Here is a 17011-nt window from a genome sequence, read left to right as displayed (position 1 = left end):
AAAAGACTTCACCAAGGCAAATTATACCCTCCTAGGTGAAGGTATAAATGCCTTCCAGGTCCCATCCCAAGCTGAGTGATAACTACGCCGAAGCTTAAACTAATGCCCTGTACAATCACTTGCATAAGTGTATAAATTCAGCTGTACCAGATAGAATTAAAGCCAGAGTCCCAAATAAAATCAAGCTGCCATGGTGGACTTCCAGCATCAACAAACTCTACAGTACATGCAAAAAGTTGCTGTCCAAGAAAACAAAGACAAGGACCCAACAATGGAAAAAGCACCCTCCTCAGCCTTAACAGGAAAATAAAGCAACTTTGTCAAATCCTCCAAGAGCTCCTTTGAGAGAAACCTAGCAAGTACTGCCAAGAATAACCATAAGGCCTTTTACAGCTACGTATGTAACCTAAAGGAGTAGGACCCAAGCATGTGCAGAACTGGTGGTCAATGGTATCACACACACACTGACCCCACAGAGATAGTGAACTTGCTAGCATATACATTTGGTGAAAATTTGACTCCCTTATCCCCTCCTAACTTACAAGAAACCCTCCCCCATACCCCCCTCACCTTACATATGTAAAGAACAGGTCCTCAAAGCCCTGTCCAAGACAAAGAACATGGCCTTTATGGGACCAGATTACATCCAAGGCAGTCTTCTAAACAGGGTAAAACATGAACTAGCATCACCACTTAGTATCCTTTTCAATCATAGCCTAACCACAGGTTTTGTTCCTGTGGAATGGAGAACAGCTACAGTTATTCCTCTCCACAAAGGTGGCCTAGCTTCAGACCCAGGGAATTACAGACCCATAAGCCTGACCAGCCTCATCTGTAAGGTCATGGAACATATTATTATGGACCTTATAAATAAAAACATAGGTGACCTCCAAACCCTGGATCCTACCCAATTCGACTTTGTGAAGGGCATATCCTATCTGTTAAATCTGGTGGATTTCTTTGAAAGTGTGACCAAGCCATTGATCAGGGCAAATCTGTGCACACCACATACCTCAACTTAGCAAAAGCTTTCGACACAATCCCACATTCAGTCATTACCAATAAACTTATCAAACTGAATGTAAATCCCTTTGCTGTAAGATGGGTTGCCAACTGGCTCACAAACCGGACACACACTATCAAAGTGGGTGACTCCATATCAACCAACAGACCTGTTACCAGTGAGGTGCCACAGATGTCAGTGTCGGACCCCTTGCTGTTTGGTATATACTCCTCAGAAGTTCAGGTCAAGACTAAAGGGTTGTGGCTAACCAAGTCTGCAGACAACTGCAAACTAAGTGTAATCATTGAATCCCCAAATTATGTCAGTATACTCCAGGAGGGTCTCACACAGATTAATGACTGGTGCATTAGTCACCATCTCAAACTGAATGCAAAGAAATGCATCATCATTCCCTTTGGCACAAACAATGTCCATTCATACTATCAAGTCAACAACAATACCCTAAGTACCCATGAAGTAGTAAGGGACCTTGGCTTACAGGTTGACCGCAACCTCAACTTTGACCACCTCATGTCTATCATTGCAAGGAAAGCTTTCCATGTACCTCACTTGATTATCAAATGCATCGCCTCGACAGCAAAAGAATTTATAGCCCCACTTTATGCGGCACTTATCTATCCCATAATTGAGTATAAGGCCCCATTTGGTATGTACCATACTAAGCACCTGTAGCAATTAAAGAGACCTCAGAGGTTTCTAACAAAGAAGATCAAGGACCTCCAGGATGTGCCTTACATGGACCGACTAAAGTCCCTGTCACTATACTCTATCATATAGACTTCTTAGTGGAGACGTATGCCTGGCCTACAGAGCAACCGAAGACCCAAACCTAATGAACTTACTGCATATCCATAAATCAAATCGGTCTAGGTCTACACATTCCAGGGACTTAAATATGGCCTGTGACTTAGATAAGGCATGCTGGAGGGACAGATTTATCTCCCAGAAACTGCCATGTCTTTGAAACAGGCTACCAATTCATGTGAAACAGAACACCTGTATGACACTGTTCAAGAGGAACCTGGACGATTGGATACGGCACCATAAATTCTTACCAGGGATAGTCCCCACAACCCTTTTGGACATTGTCAGTCATCACTAAATGCAATCTTTGGTATTAACTAGTACTTCTACCATTTTATATTGGGTTGAAATGGCTAGGCTTAAAATGATCTCCAAGTCGATAGCCTAGTAATCTCATATGATCCTATGATCTCAGTACACCAGTTCAGAGATTAAAAAGACAATATCAAATGAGGATGGGAATAAAATTTACAATTAATAATGGAGCTATTGATCACCCCATTTCTAGATCTTCTGGTCCATATGAAGTTGTGCTTATCAATTTATGTACCTTGAGTTACCAGTTGACAACAACCTCTTATTTGTAGAGCACATTAAAGCAGCTATTAAATACACCAGGGACTCAGAGCATCATAAAGAATCAACAAACACCTGAAATAACATGAGGGGGGAAAAAAGCACATTACAGGGTGGGCATCCCTAAGCTATTGCATGTTTCCCTAAGGACAGTATATAGAAAAGTGCCTATAATCTCAAGTGAAAGATATGGTACACCTCTTGGCTTCCTCATCCCAAGTGTTTTGCCACAACACACTACCATGAGAAAGCCTGAGCTACACTTGGCATTCAAAAGAGAGCATAATTACATGGTCATAATAGTACCTATTTCATCAAACTGTTTGAACTGCATGAGTCTTGTATCTGTGCATGTTACATCTTAATGAATCTTAAGGCATGGATTATTCATGTTATCCTGATATGCAATCATGTACAGGATGTATTAAAGTGTATTGCAAAAAAATGTATGCATCTACTTTGTCAACATGTGTATGATTATTGCATTATATTATTTTTAACATTTGTAGTCTGGAGATTTCCTCACTGAATCCCTTTTGAAAATGAGCCTTGGTCAGGATAGCTAACAGGTTAACAAAACCTTATAAATAAACATTAAAAACTCCCTGGTATTATATATATATATATATATATATATATATATATATATATATATATTATTTTTTTTAAGTTTCAGATAGAGTGCTGGACTGACACACCTAATGAAATTGTCTAGCAAGGGTTTAACCAGAGATACTCTTTGTACTCTATAGAGTACATCTTTACTTGCACCACACATAGGTTCATAGGTTCATAGGTTTATACTAGGCTATCTGCCCTAAGGCATTTATAAGCCTAGCCCAAATTTTTGTGGCTTACGCCACCCCTTATATGAAAAAATACTGTGCCCATTAGTTTGTTGTGCCTCTGTCCAGCAGTGACACAGAGATGATTCCCGGGGTAAACCTACGATCTCCCATCCACAGGTCTAGATTTCTCTTGAACAGAGTCAGCGAGGTGCTCTGCCTCACATGGACCGGGATTTTATTCCACAGCATAGGGAGTCTCTGAGTGATAAATCTATCCCTCCAGCACGTCCTATTTATATCCGTGCTAAGGTTTAAGTCGCTTGCTCTAGTGGTTTTGGTGGATTTGGATTTTTGAGGTGGAGCATGTCCATTAATTCCGGGTTGGACATGGCCTTGTATGTCAGGCACATGTCACCTCTGAGCAGACGGTATGCGACTGAGTAGAGCTGGAGTTTCTTCAATCTGGCAGCATATGACAGATTTTGGAGTCCCTTTATCCTTTTGGTGAGGAACTTTTGGGGTCTCTCCAATTGCTGCAGATGTCGGGTGAGATACATCCCAAATGGGGCATTGTACTCGATCATTGGTCTGATAAGTGAAGAGTACAGGGAACAATGACCTCACTAGATCTGGATGTGAATCCCTTCATGATCAGGTGGGCAATGTAGAAGGTCTTTCTAACCACTTTAGCAATGTGAGTGTCAAAAGAAAGGCCACTGTCAACCTGGGTCCCCAGGTCCCTGATAACCTCTTCTGTGCTTAGTGGATTGCCACCTATATGGTAGCTTGGGGTTACCTTGTTTTTCCCGAAGGGTATGACTATACATTTTTGGCGTTTAACTTCAGGCCATGGCTCTGGCACCAGCTATCTGTTTCCGTGAGTCCCTTCTGAAGGATATCCGTGTCCGATGCACTTTCCACTATGGCGCCCAGTTTGCAGTCATCTGCAAACTTTGTCAGCCAAAGTCCTCCCATGCTGGCCTGTACTTCTGAGAAGTAGATGCCAAACAATAGGGGCCAAGGACCGAGCCCTGTGGGACACCACTTGTGACCAGCTTGGAGTCTGACACAGCGCCAGCAACTCTAACCCTGTGGGTTCTGTCCTTAAGCCAGTTTGCAACCCATCTTGTGACATATGGGTTTACATTTAAGCTGGTAAGTTTTTCTACAATACCCGAGTGGGGTATTGTGTCGAAAGCCTTTGCAAGGTCAAGGTAGGCTGTATGGACTGCCTTTCCCTCATCAATGGCCTTGGTGACTGTTTCAAAGAAGTCGACCAAGTTCAAAAGGCATGATCTTCCCTTGACAAAGCCAAACTGGGTCGGGTCCAATGTCTGCAAGTCCCCTATATCTTTGTTTATGAGCTCCATTATGATCCTCTCCATAGCTTTGCAGACTAGACTTGTTAAGCATATGGGGCGGTAATTACCAGGGTCCGTAGAGGCGCCGCCTTTGTGGAGAAACCTTGCGGCTTTTTAATGCTTTATTATACTATATTATGTCTACAACTGTCTAAATAATACGTCTAACAACAGGTAGATAATTTGCTTACACAGATGACTGCTAAGTTCAAAAAAGACGATATATTAAATAGTTTAACTGGGAAACACTGAAAACAATGTATACAGTTAGTAATTGCTGCGGGCAAGATTTGGGTTAGGAGGCAGTAAAACAATATGCGAGTACAAAATAGAATTTTTTAGCAACACTTCTGTTCTCTAGCATAGTAAAATTACCTTATTATTTTATGTCCTTATCACTTTATGTAGCAGCTATCTCACCTGGAATTACGTGTGAACGAACTACACTGCTTTTGTAAGGTAATTGCACAGTGAGCGCAATACGTCTTAGGATCTTATGGACTGGAGGCCAGGAACCTTTGCTCGAGCCTAGATCACTGAGTATTTAATGACATCTGGTGAGACGGTGGGGTAAAAAGGATTTAGAGCAGCCTGGAAAATACAATGTCTTACTTATGAGAACTGGGCAACGAGCACATTTGGCTAAAAATAGGCGTCTTTGGATGAGTGAACTATCAGTGGCTCTCACCCATGAAACAATGTGCATAACTATAGGGAGATTGGCATAATGGGTAAGGTGTTTACTTTGTAGACATAAGGTACACGGTTTCGTTCGGACTTGCGGTAAGTGGCTATGCTAAAAATATCCTAAAAGGGCTGTTAGCTTAGTACTAATCTATGAACCTAATTCCAGATATCCAAGACCAAGAGTAAATTCAGCCTTTGCTGAACATAAAGCCTGACTTCTCTCTTCTTATAATCAAAGAGAACCCACACGGAAGGTACTCTTAAAACCAATCATATTTCCTGAAAAGGTGACTCAGCGTGTTTGTGCAGAGGGAGCAGTTAAAAAACACCTGCTTGTCCCTCTGCAAGGTTAAGTTTTGTTCTTGTCTTTCTTTTGGTTTGCACCGTTTTACCCCAGAATACTGTATTTTAAGGGTTCCGGTTTGACGCCAGTGAGGCAGTGGTGGGGATGTCCCTAATATCGGAACTAGATGATATGTATGTTTTGTGGTATGGACCAGTTAAACAAGACTACACTTGTATGGGAAGAAATACTTAACTGCAAAATTTCTGAAAACGGGTGCTGAAAAACAGCACTCGTCCCTGCTTAAGAGTTAAGGGATACTTTCTTAACGCAAACATCCGAAAGAATGGTATGTGAGTACAAACACCAAATGCACTATTCGTGTAACACTAGCAGTTTGCATTAGGTGGGTACTAGGACCCTGACGATTTAAATTAGCACCTGTGATATGCAGCTTAGCAGCATAAGATAATGTGATGGAAGGGGTTCCTGTCTCTCTCTCTCTGCTGCTTTCCGCAAGTGAAGTTCAAGTCACTATGAATGTGTTTGCTTTGTGTGAACACGTATGATACCGCTGCTCAGGAGATTTAGCTGAAATGTTCTGGAAGTATAGGAAGGTTAATGCAAAGCCATGAGCATGTTTTAGAATGCATTTTCCACTGAGCAAAGGGTTTTTGATTTTTGTTTTTTTAGCATTGGAACGACTTTCTTTCGTTTGACATATTTTAGCTATTAACGACTGCAGATGGAAATGGATGCAACAATAAAGGGGATAAGTAATTCCTTACTGGACAGCACGACAGTTACGAATAAATAATGAGATTTTTTTCCTGCAATTTTAGCAAGTGCTGAAGTTTCGCCTCGCTTTGAAATACCAGATCATAATATAAAGGGCAAAGGGAAATTGTGTGACAAAAGTTAACAAGGCTAATCCTATGTGGATCGACGCTGATTCTAGACACTCTACCAAAGTTGCTTCAAGCCTGCTGTCTCATCACGACTATTGCTCATTACAGACGAGTGCTCCCAGTGCTTTCTGTACCTTTGTCATGCACTGTATCTTATCTATGAGCTGTCCAGATACATTGGAAGATAAACATGTAACCCGAGACTGACTCATTCAGCTAGGCGAAATCAGGTGTTTCAGATACGTAAAATTCACAAAAATCAGCTGCTCTCTTCCAGTCAAGGAAATCAAAGAGCTGTACGATTACAGCTTGGCGTGCCTAAAGCTATAGCATGGAGAATAGCACGGGTATTAGCAACTTTCTAATTAACTTCACAGTTAACCACACACTGCAGAAAATGCCATTAAATCCACTGGAGCTGCAAGTAGTTACAATTGTTCTTATCCTATTAATCTGTGGGGTGGGGATAGCTGGCAACATTATGGTAGTTTTAGTTGTCTTGAGGACTAAACATATGATGACTCCAACTAATAGCTACCTTGTAAGCCTAGCCATAGCCGACTTAATTGTCTTGCTTGCTGCAGGGCTTCCCAATATCTCCTATGTGGTTGCAAATTGGGTCTATGGCTATGTTGGTTGTCTTTGTATTACGTACCTACAGTATGTGGGCATCAACGTGTCTGCTTGCTCCATCACAGCCTTCACTGTCGAACGATATATCGCCATCTGCCACTCCATAAAAGCTCAGTTTATTTGCACCGTTTCCAGAGCCAAGAAGATCATCGCCTTTGTATGGATCTTCACCTCCTTGTACTGTATAATATGGTTCTTTCTAGTGGACATTAAAAAGAAGACCTACGCTGATGGTGTCGCTGTAAAATGTGAATACAAAGTTCATAGGAACCTCTACCTGCCTATCTACTTTATAGACTTCACACTATTCTATGTAATTCCCCTTATTTTGGCAATTGTCCTCTATGGACTAATAGCCAGGATATTGTTCATGAACCCGTTAGCAAAAGCCAACCCGCAGGACAGCTGCAAAGACGGGAACGATTCCATCCATCAAGGACGTACAGCAAATTCTGTGAAACTTTCTTGTAGAGGAAACAAGGGCGCGATGTCTTCAAGAAAGCAGGTAACACGTTTGTGAAGTCAAACTTTTCATTATGTTTGTTGCATTGCAGTTCAGTCTGCAAAACTGCAGCTCCTCCCCACCATGACCACATACTACATTTGCTTTAATTCACTACTGCTGACAACTTACTTTTTAAAAGGTTTGCACAAAAAGTAGTTTACTTACGTAGTAGGGGAAACGTGGAATATTGTGTTTGATAGTAGATGAGTTACTAATAAAGTGGATGTTTTTGCACTTGATTAGTTGAGTGTGTATCTCTCAAAATATCAAAGCAGCAGTACCAATGTGTTTAAATTGTGTTTCACTGGTATTCACATTCCAAAGCACTTTCTGGCCTGGGACGTCGAATAGCCCTGTTATACTGTATTTGTACCACCACCGCCACACACACACACACACACACACACACATACAAAATGGACGGGTCTGCAGGCATTACGGAACGAAGAAGCTTAATTAGTGACAGGGCACCACAGCACTCAAACCAGTCAGGGACAAAATTTCAACAGAATCAAGGACAAATCCAGGGGCAATCAGAGACACTTAAAATATAATTTTAACTTGAGACATTAACAGAATCAGAGCGTATGGATTACTATACGTTTTCTGAAGTAAAAGAAGTATATAACTAACTCTTAATTATCGTCGTTATTCATTAAGTGTAATTCACCACCTTTCCTCCAAAAGTCACTAGTTTTAAGAGGGATTTAGAGGAACATAGCTAAAATCTGAGTCCAAATCAGGAACAGTTTAGAAGTAACTCTCTGCATAAGTAGCAGCGAAGGAAGCGCCTTCTCTTCCTGGGGCTCAGTACTGCACCTCGCAGGAGCTTATGTACCTTTAGCAACACAATTGGCCTGAAGTTAAAAGGCAGTGCGAATTATCAAGCAGCATTAATTATATCGTGTGCATGAGCACCTTTCATTTTTTTTTTCTTCTATTTAAACACAGGCCTATCTCTCAACCTCTTAGAACACGAAATTTGGGCAAATGCTAAAGTAATTGGCAGGTATGACAACACTGATCCCCTGTCATTTGGTGAGCTATGCAAATACATAATAACGGAGGGATAGAACGACTGTGCCAGAATCCATACAGACTTTTGAATATTAAAAAGCGACAGAAACGTACAGTAGAACTGGCACCACAGAAAATAAAATCTATTTTTTTGTAATAGTTTGTACAGGAAGAATAATGATCTTACATTAAGCTTACGTCCTTTTCAGATGCCCAAAGTGGTACTTTTTGTGAAAACGTGAGATTTTGCAGGACAGACTCTACCCGCAGCCAATGCAAAGGACTGAGCATCACTTTTTTGCCTAAATAAAAACTTATTAATGCAGCATTTTAGTTGCTTATGCTATTCTATATAATGGTTAGGTGTTTCAGGTACAAAATAGTTTTATGCAACTATTAAAGGAAGCTTATGAAAAAATTTCCTCATAAAATCTCAGGACATTGCCATTTTTCATTTTTTTCATGCTCATGACACAAATGCCCAAGTTTGGGTAGTCGCGCAAAGAGGGGCAGGTGCTAACCCTACGCCCTGTATTTACCTCCAGTCTTGGGAATTCATCATGTTTGTCACAGTGATATTAATATCAGAAACCACTAACAGAAGTGTGGCCAGCAGTGCCAGGCAAACGACTTATGTCTTTGTTTTTTAGAGTTAAACTGCGGCTACTAACACGTCATCCTAATTCATTATATTTTATGCATGCTGTTCAAACTTTTTTATTCTGAATATTTAGTACTTGCTACCTAACCGACCCCCCCCCCCCTCCCCATTAGCAGACTTGCAGCCATTAGAACAAGCTTGCTTTACTTCTCTACTTGGTTACGTCCCAGAATGACCAGCCTTGGCACATTCTCTTCCTAACTGCACCACTGACTGGTTGATCGATTGCTTTTTTATTTTATAATATTTGGGGGGTAAAGTCTTCCAGTTTACTTTTTACTCCTGTCACTTGCTGGCATAAGTATAGTTCAGGGCTGACTTCTGGTTATGTTTGGTTCCCCTATCAGAGCAACAAAACATACTCAGATGAAAGACTTACCATGTTTCTATTTCCTCATAAAGTAATTTTTAAATTGGGGCCGCTGAACTTCATATTCAAATAGCGCCACTTTTTAAACGTTCTGTAATCTAATACAAGTCAAAAGACTCAGGGCAATTGAAATACTCCATTTTCTCATTCTGATACAATTCTCATGCAATACATTAAAGTACAAATTAATTATTTTCCATGAGAAGAAATCTGATAACTGTTGAACGGAACATTACACTCCACAACAAAGTGCCCTGGCCATCAAATTCTATATGCATTAACGAGATGTTTTAATAGAGACTTGACCTCGTAAAACAGACCTAAAATATATCACTACTGAATATGCAGAAAACGTTGAGTGCTAAACAGTTGACTCAAGTGTGAAAGCAAGACAAATTATGACGATTTACTTCAAAACCTTCCTTTGTAATTGGAAAGAGGACCCCACTTGTCAGCTATACAGCTGGTAGTAAAATAAAATAAAATTACTAAATTCAAACGTGTTTAACTAGAAAATGTTTGACTTTCAAGTGCAGGCAAGTGACTTTTGGGGTTTATTTATGGAAACGTGCAGTTATGTTCATGGAATTCAGGTGAACTATCATTAGGAATCATAGTGAACACAGAAAGCTAGCATTAACTGCTTCTTTAAGGGAGGAAGCAACATCCTTGACCTGGTTATTTCCATACCAACATGGGTAACCGTTGCTCTACACCAATAATCAATTCCTCCCTGGTTAGACCTGACTACAAACTAATCACCCTGGAAATCCACATCTCACCCACACCCTCTGTAAAGGTAACCAGCATGAAAAACTTCTCCAAAGCTGATTTTGGGCTCCTAAAAACAGAGGTGGCTAACATCTTGGCACCCATGTCAATGGAAAATAGATGCATGACTGCTGAATCATACACCAATGCACTGTACGAACATATACATAAATGCATGGAACTATCCATACCCAACATAATCAAGATGCACTCCTCCAAAAAAGGAAGCCAATCTGGTGGTCCCCTGCCATTAATAAACTCTATAACAGAAGGAAGAAACTGTTGCAGAAAAAGGTGAAGTCCCAAGACTGGAAAAACGTCCTTATTAGCCTCAACAAAAAATTGAGATCCCTCATCAAAATGTCTAAAGCCAGCTATGAAGGCAGAATTGTGACTGACGCTAAAAACAACTACAAAGCCTTCTATAGTTATATCAAGAATCTCCATGGCAATACCCAGGTTTACTCTGAATTACAGCTCAATGGTACCTCCTATACTGAGCCAACAGATATTGCCAACATACTGGCCGACAGATTCAGTGCCAACGTTACCCCTCTCTCCCCCCAACAGACAAATCACAATACCAGAGGAATACCAGGCACCCAGCATTACTGCAGCACAGGTTAAAGCTGCATTGTCCAAGGCCAAGAATACAGCTTCCATGGGACCCAACAACATCCCTGGATGTGTTCTACATGAACTACAAAGTGAACTGGCACCACATCTGTGTGCCCTGTTCAATCACAGCCTCACTTCAGGCTTTGTCCCTACTGAATGGCGCACTGGTACAGTCATCCTTCTCCATAAATGGGGAACAACTACAAACCCTGGAAATTATCATCCCATTAGCCTGATGAGTCTGATATGTAAGGCTATGGAGCACATCATCATGGACCTAATTAACAAGGATATAGGGAATCTCAAAACTCTAGATCCCACGCAATTTGGTTTTGTGAAACGTAGATCATGCCTGTTTAACCTGGTTGACTTCTTTGAGTCAGTCACCAGAGCTGTGGATGAGGGCAAGGCAGTTTATACAGCCTACCTTGATCTGGCCAAGGCCTTTAATACCATTCCACACTCAGGAATTATTGATAAACTCACCAAACTATGCATCAACCCCTATGTCACTAGGTGGGTTGCAAATTGGCTCTCAGAATCCACAGTGTGAAAACAGCGGACTCCAAGTCAGACTGCCGATAAGTCACGAGTGGAGTCCCACGGGGATAGGTCCTGGGTCCTCTCCTGTTTGGCATCTACTTCTCAGAAGTCCAGGCCAACATGGGACTTTGGCTGACCAGGTTTGCAGATGAGAGCCATTATTAACTCCCCAAGTGATGCAGACATCCTACAGAAAGGCCTCATTGAGACCAATGACTGGTGTCAAAACCATGCCCTTAAGCTTAATGCCAAAAAATGCATTGTATACCCTTTGGGAAAAACTCAGTTCTCACTAATTACCACATCAATGGAAGCCCACTGAACACTGAAAGCATTATAAGAGATCTGGGGACACAGGTTGACAGCAACCTCTCCTTCGACCACCACATTGCCACTGTGGTCAGAAAGTACTTCTATGTGGCACATCTCATTGCCAAGGATTTTGCATCCAGGAAGAAAGAGGTCATCATCTCTCTCCACTCTTCCCCCATTAGGCCAATCATCGAGTATAATGCCCCATTTGGCACGTACCTCACTAGACACATGCAACAGCTGGAAAGGCCACAAAAGTATCTCATGAAGAGGATCCTAGGCCTTAAACACATGTCCTACACGGACAAACTCAAAAAAACTCCAGCTATTCTCTGTCTCATATTGTCTACTAAGAGGCGATCTCTGCTTGACTTACAAAGCCATGTCTGACTCAGCTCTGTTAGAAATGCTACATCTAAAGAAATCCAAATCCCTCCATACCACATGCTCCAGCGACAACAACAGAACATGCTGGAGGGACAGGTTCATAACCCAGAGACTGCCCATGCTCTGGAATAGATTTCCCATACATGTCAAGCAGAGTACCTCACTGGCCCTGTTCAAGAGAAATCTTGATGACTGGATGAGAAATAGAAAGTTCAAGTTCACACAGGGGATCACTGCAGTGGCTCTACTTGATAAAGGCACTGGGAACTAACATCAGGCGGCACAATGCCAGGCACTTCTATGGGCTAGGCTTGTAAAGGCTCCATGACCATTAGCCTAGTACACACCTATGAGTCTATGAACACATATAGCAAATGTAAGGTATTCTGCAGTTTACATCCTTTTTGGCACACCAGAAAAAAAAGGAACCCCCTTCCTCCCTGGGCCATTTACAGTAAGCTGTTTGGTTAATGACATCACAACTGCCTCCTAACACTGAAAGGATGTCAACATTCTTTAAAATAATTTCTTTCAGCATTGTTGAAGCCCTTCTACCTTTATTTTTATTGCTACCATCCTGGCATCTACTGCTTGGTACTGAGCTTTCCCTGTGGCACCAACTGTAAGTATGAGTTCATGATCAGAACACAGGTAAACCAGAGTTCTAATCCAGCACATCCACTTTTTGGGGTGGGTTTGGCATAATGGATAAGGTCTTCACCTCATAGACATAAAGTGCAGAGTTTAATCTTGACTTCAGGACATTAACTAGGCTTAACGAGGTCCTTCAGGACAGTTTGCCTAGTATTCACCCAAGAGAGTGACATATATTTTATCCTCATTAACTGGTGACTACACTGTACAATATGGGAATTTAGTATTACAATTGATCTGCTTTACTGTATGAGGGGCATCATTTAGGGGACCTCACTTTCCCCAAGGTACATGGAATCGGAAGATGGAATCACTATGATGAGTGCTTGCCATTCTTTTGCCTACATTGGGCCATCTTGGAAGCCAGGCTGCCAACATGCCAACAGTGTACACTGGTTATAAGATCAACGTTAATGTGAACATCTACTGAATAGAAAATTACACTCTTTTTTAATTAGGGATATTTCCCTTTTGACAAAGTGCAGTGACCTTAGAGTTGATTATATTAATGAAGTAGGTGCAGAGGGTGGATTCCTCTATTTGGGGAAGGGGAACCTGAGGAGCTTATCACATACTTAAAAATCCAGCAGTTTTGCTTTGAAATGATTAAACTATTTACCGAATTTCAACAGAATTCACAAACATGTCATTCACAACTCTAGCATGCTAATCAGGATCACATTTATTTCTTTTTGTCACATGGTATGTGTAGATATTAATCACACTTGTTTCATGACAGTGTAAAAATAATAATTTCTCTCTGTACTGATTTCTCTGTTGACACAGTGCATTTTGTAGTCCTATCTTTCTGTTCACAATATACAAAAGTATAACAAAATTAAAAAACATTCCATGTTTACTATAGCTGCTGTACTATCCAAGTGAATAATATATGTTGTACTCTATTTTTTTGCAGCATAGTTTACAAAGAATGTTTGTATAAACTATCAGTTTTTCTTTTATTATTTATATTTACATTAATGTAGCTATTAATTCCTTTTTAGTATTTATATTTATATCAACATAACTATTAATTCTTCACATTCGCTGGCACCTCTCAGCACCTAACACCTTACTATTTATGTTGATATTCCAATAACTTTTCATCCTATTCTTTAATTAAGGGTCAGTACCTACATAACCTAATGTCCATAGCTGACCCTATGAATTTCCATTTAGCAGCCTTTTTAAATTAGAGTTACAACTTCACTCTGAAACCACACTGACAGCTGAGATGAACACGTTTGTGTGTTTCAGTGGAAAGTTGAACTTGACTTAGTTGCATGCATTCCCTGATTTTTTTTAGGTAATTCCCATAATGTTAACAGGAGCGGCCTTAGGTCAACTGTTGCCCTAGGCAAAAGGGCTCCATGGTGCCCCCTCACCCCACCATCTGGTGCCCCATCCTGGTCTACCTACACCAAATAAATACTGGAAAAGTGCCCCTACTAGAGCGGCACCCTAGGCAACCGACTAGGTAGCCTATGCCTAAGGCCGGCTATGAATGTTAATATACTTATTAGAGGAACTCACCCTTGACAAAAGAGGTGAGTCATCTTGCTTGCTTGTCTAACAGCTTATTAAGAAAAAATAAACTGAAAGTGTGTTGTAAACTATATGGATTCTTTAGAATATGGTGAGTAGATGTAAGTCAGTGAATGGCACTGGAAAGTCAGGAGAAATAATAAGGTGCTAGGTGGTAAAATATAACACTGAAAAGTCAATGTTTATTTAAAATTGACCCTTCCCCAAAATATTGACCCATAACTTCAATTTTAGGAGATGAATTACAAAAGGTAATACATACATTTTTGGCTTAGTTTACCATTTGAAACATCCTTGCAAATATTATATAACTCTTGCTCAGTGAATAAATGCTGCACCTTATAACCTTCTCATAGATAAATGCAGAATTCCAAATTTGCATCGGTTCCTACCCAACACAATATCACTTAGTTGGTGATGTAGTTACTTTGGAGTTTTTATTAGGGAGTATAGGGCAGCCCCAAAACAATTTTTATCATAATTCTGGGTTCAAGACTGAGGTATGAGTTTGATTCTGGAGTCTGTCATTTTGCCACTTGAATGAGTGTTATATGACTACTTGCAAACATTTGTTCTTGCAACCACTATGCAAAACTGCATTTTGGTCAGGAACTGAAAATGATATTCACATTGTTCATGATGCACCCCTACTTGAAAACAACATGTAGCAAATCTGGCAAGTAAAAAATATATGTCAGTGCCAGGTAGTTTGTTGCACAAATGCAGTAACTATAGCTGTTACTGACCTTGTGGCATAATGCCTAACTAAGCTGCTATGCCCATGAAAGGGGGGGGGGGCACCTAATGAGGGATTACATTGGGGCTTCTTAGAGCCAGTAGTACAGATGAAGTAAAATAGCTAGAAGTGTTTGAAGTACAGGCCAACACTAAGGGACTCTGGCTAACAAAGTTCACAGATGACTGCAAACTGGGAGCCATTATCGAATCCCCAAATGATGTGGATATTCTACAAACGGGCCTTACAGAAACAGATGCTTGGTGCCAGAGCTATGGACTCAAGCAAAATGCCAAGAAATGTATAGTTATCTCCTTTGAGAAAAAGACATGTACCCGTGAATTACTACATAGGTGGCAGTACACTAAACACCGAAAATGTGATGAGACATAGGGACACAGGTGGACAGTGGTCTCACCTTTGATAACCACATCGCCACAACAGTCAAATCCTTCTATGTGGTACACCTCATCACTAAGGGCTTTTCATCCAGAAAAAAGGAGGTCATTGTCCCACTGTACTCATCCCTCATTAGACCCATTATAGAATACAACGCCCCATTTGGTATGTACCTCTCAAGACATCTGCACCAACTGGAAAGCCCATAGAAATACCTCATTAAAAGAATCACAGGCCTAAAGCAGATGCCCTGTGCTGACCGTCTAAAAAAAAACTCCACCTGTACCCTGTTGCATATCATCTACTCAGAGGCGATCTCTGCTTAACGTACAAGGCCATGTCAAACCCAGAGCTGTTGGACATGCTACATTTAAAGAAATCCCAATCCCTCAGAGCCACACACTCCAAGGATCTAAACTTTGTCATCACAATGAACAAAACATGCTGGAGGGATAGATTCCTGACCCAGAGACTCCCCAGACCCTGGAATAGACTGCCCATACATGTCAACCAGAGCTCCTCTTTGGCCCTCTTCAAAATGAACCTTGATGATTGGATGGGAGATAGGAAATTCACTCTGGGGATCATGCCAGTTGCCCTGCTAGACAGGGATCCAGGGAAGTAAATACTGTGGGAAGAAACAGCCAGGGAGTTGTTATGGCTAGGCTTGTATAGGCCCTAGGGCCGATAGCCTAGTATCAACCTATGAACCTATGAAGGTTGCTAGTGGACCTGACAGCAAAGTATCATTACCCAGCTTCAAAGCAAGATGACAGAAATAAGAAATTTGATCTCAAAGTGCAGAACAAAATGTTCTCTTCACATCTGCATCTTACAACTGTCAAGTTGATGCCTTACTATGAAACTATATCACTGCTAAAATATTGTGGGAAATATATACATGTAAATGTGAATCCATTATTACTACACTAGATGTGTAATTCTTTTATGTCATTGCTGATCATTTTATCATCTTTATTAAAATAATTATATTAGCTATGTTGTACCCTCTGATGGATTAAGTATACCTTGGGCCCTGAGCTATTCCTGCCCTCTTGTTATTTTGGGGACCCCCTTCCACACATGGTCTGCTATATATTCCTCCCATAGGATTTTAAGCATGTACTAATCTATGTTTTTTTTTTATTATATTCGTTAGATAAAACTTCATTGCCTTTACTTTAAATTTGAAAAAAAAAAAACGGTGTACACAATTCTGTGCATGCCTCAGTTCAGCATCCACATTTTTAACCTTAAAATAATGAACAAGCATAGGAATCTGTCTAGTTCCAACCTCACTGCCAAGAATGTTGAGGAAAAAAATAAACAAAGAAACTAGTAGTCTTAAAACTACGTTGATGAGCTCAGTCACAATAATTTCCAAAAATCATGAAGCCCAGGTAGTGGTCCAAAGGAACGAGCCTTTGTT

General features: G+C 40.7%; 1 protein-coding gene across 1 annotated transcript in view; it reads left to right on the top strand.

Moving 5' to 3' along the window:
- Positions 1–6037: 6037 nt before the first annotated feature.
- Positions 6038–17011, top strand: part of LOC122816910 (thyrotropin-releasing hormone receptor-like) — a 333987-nt gene continuing 323013 nt past the window's right edge. The window contains exon 1 of the mRNA XM_044089991.1: positions 6038–7569. Coding sequence (XP_043945926.1) covers positions 6763–7569 — 807 coding nt within the window. The 5' untranslated portion in view covers positions 6038–6762. The remainder of the gene's footprint in view (positions 7570–17011) is intronic.

The sequence above is a fragment of the Protopterus annectens genome, chromosome 12.part0, assembly GCF_019279795.1.
Source record: "Protopterus annectens isolate FY-2018-M chromosome 12.part0, PAN1.0, whole genome shotgun sequence".
NCBI classification, from domain to species: domain Eukaryota; kingdom Metazoa; phylum Chordata; order Ceratodontiformes; family Protopteridae; genus Protopterus; species Protopterus annectens.
The sequence above is the reverse complement of the archived record's forward strand: the minus strand, read 5'-3'. Positions and strand labels throughout refer to the sequence as shown.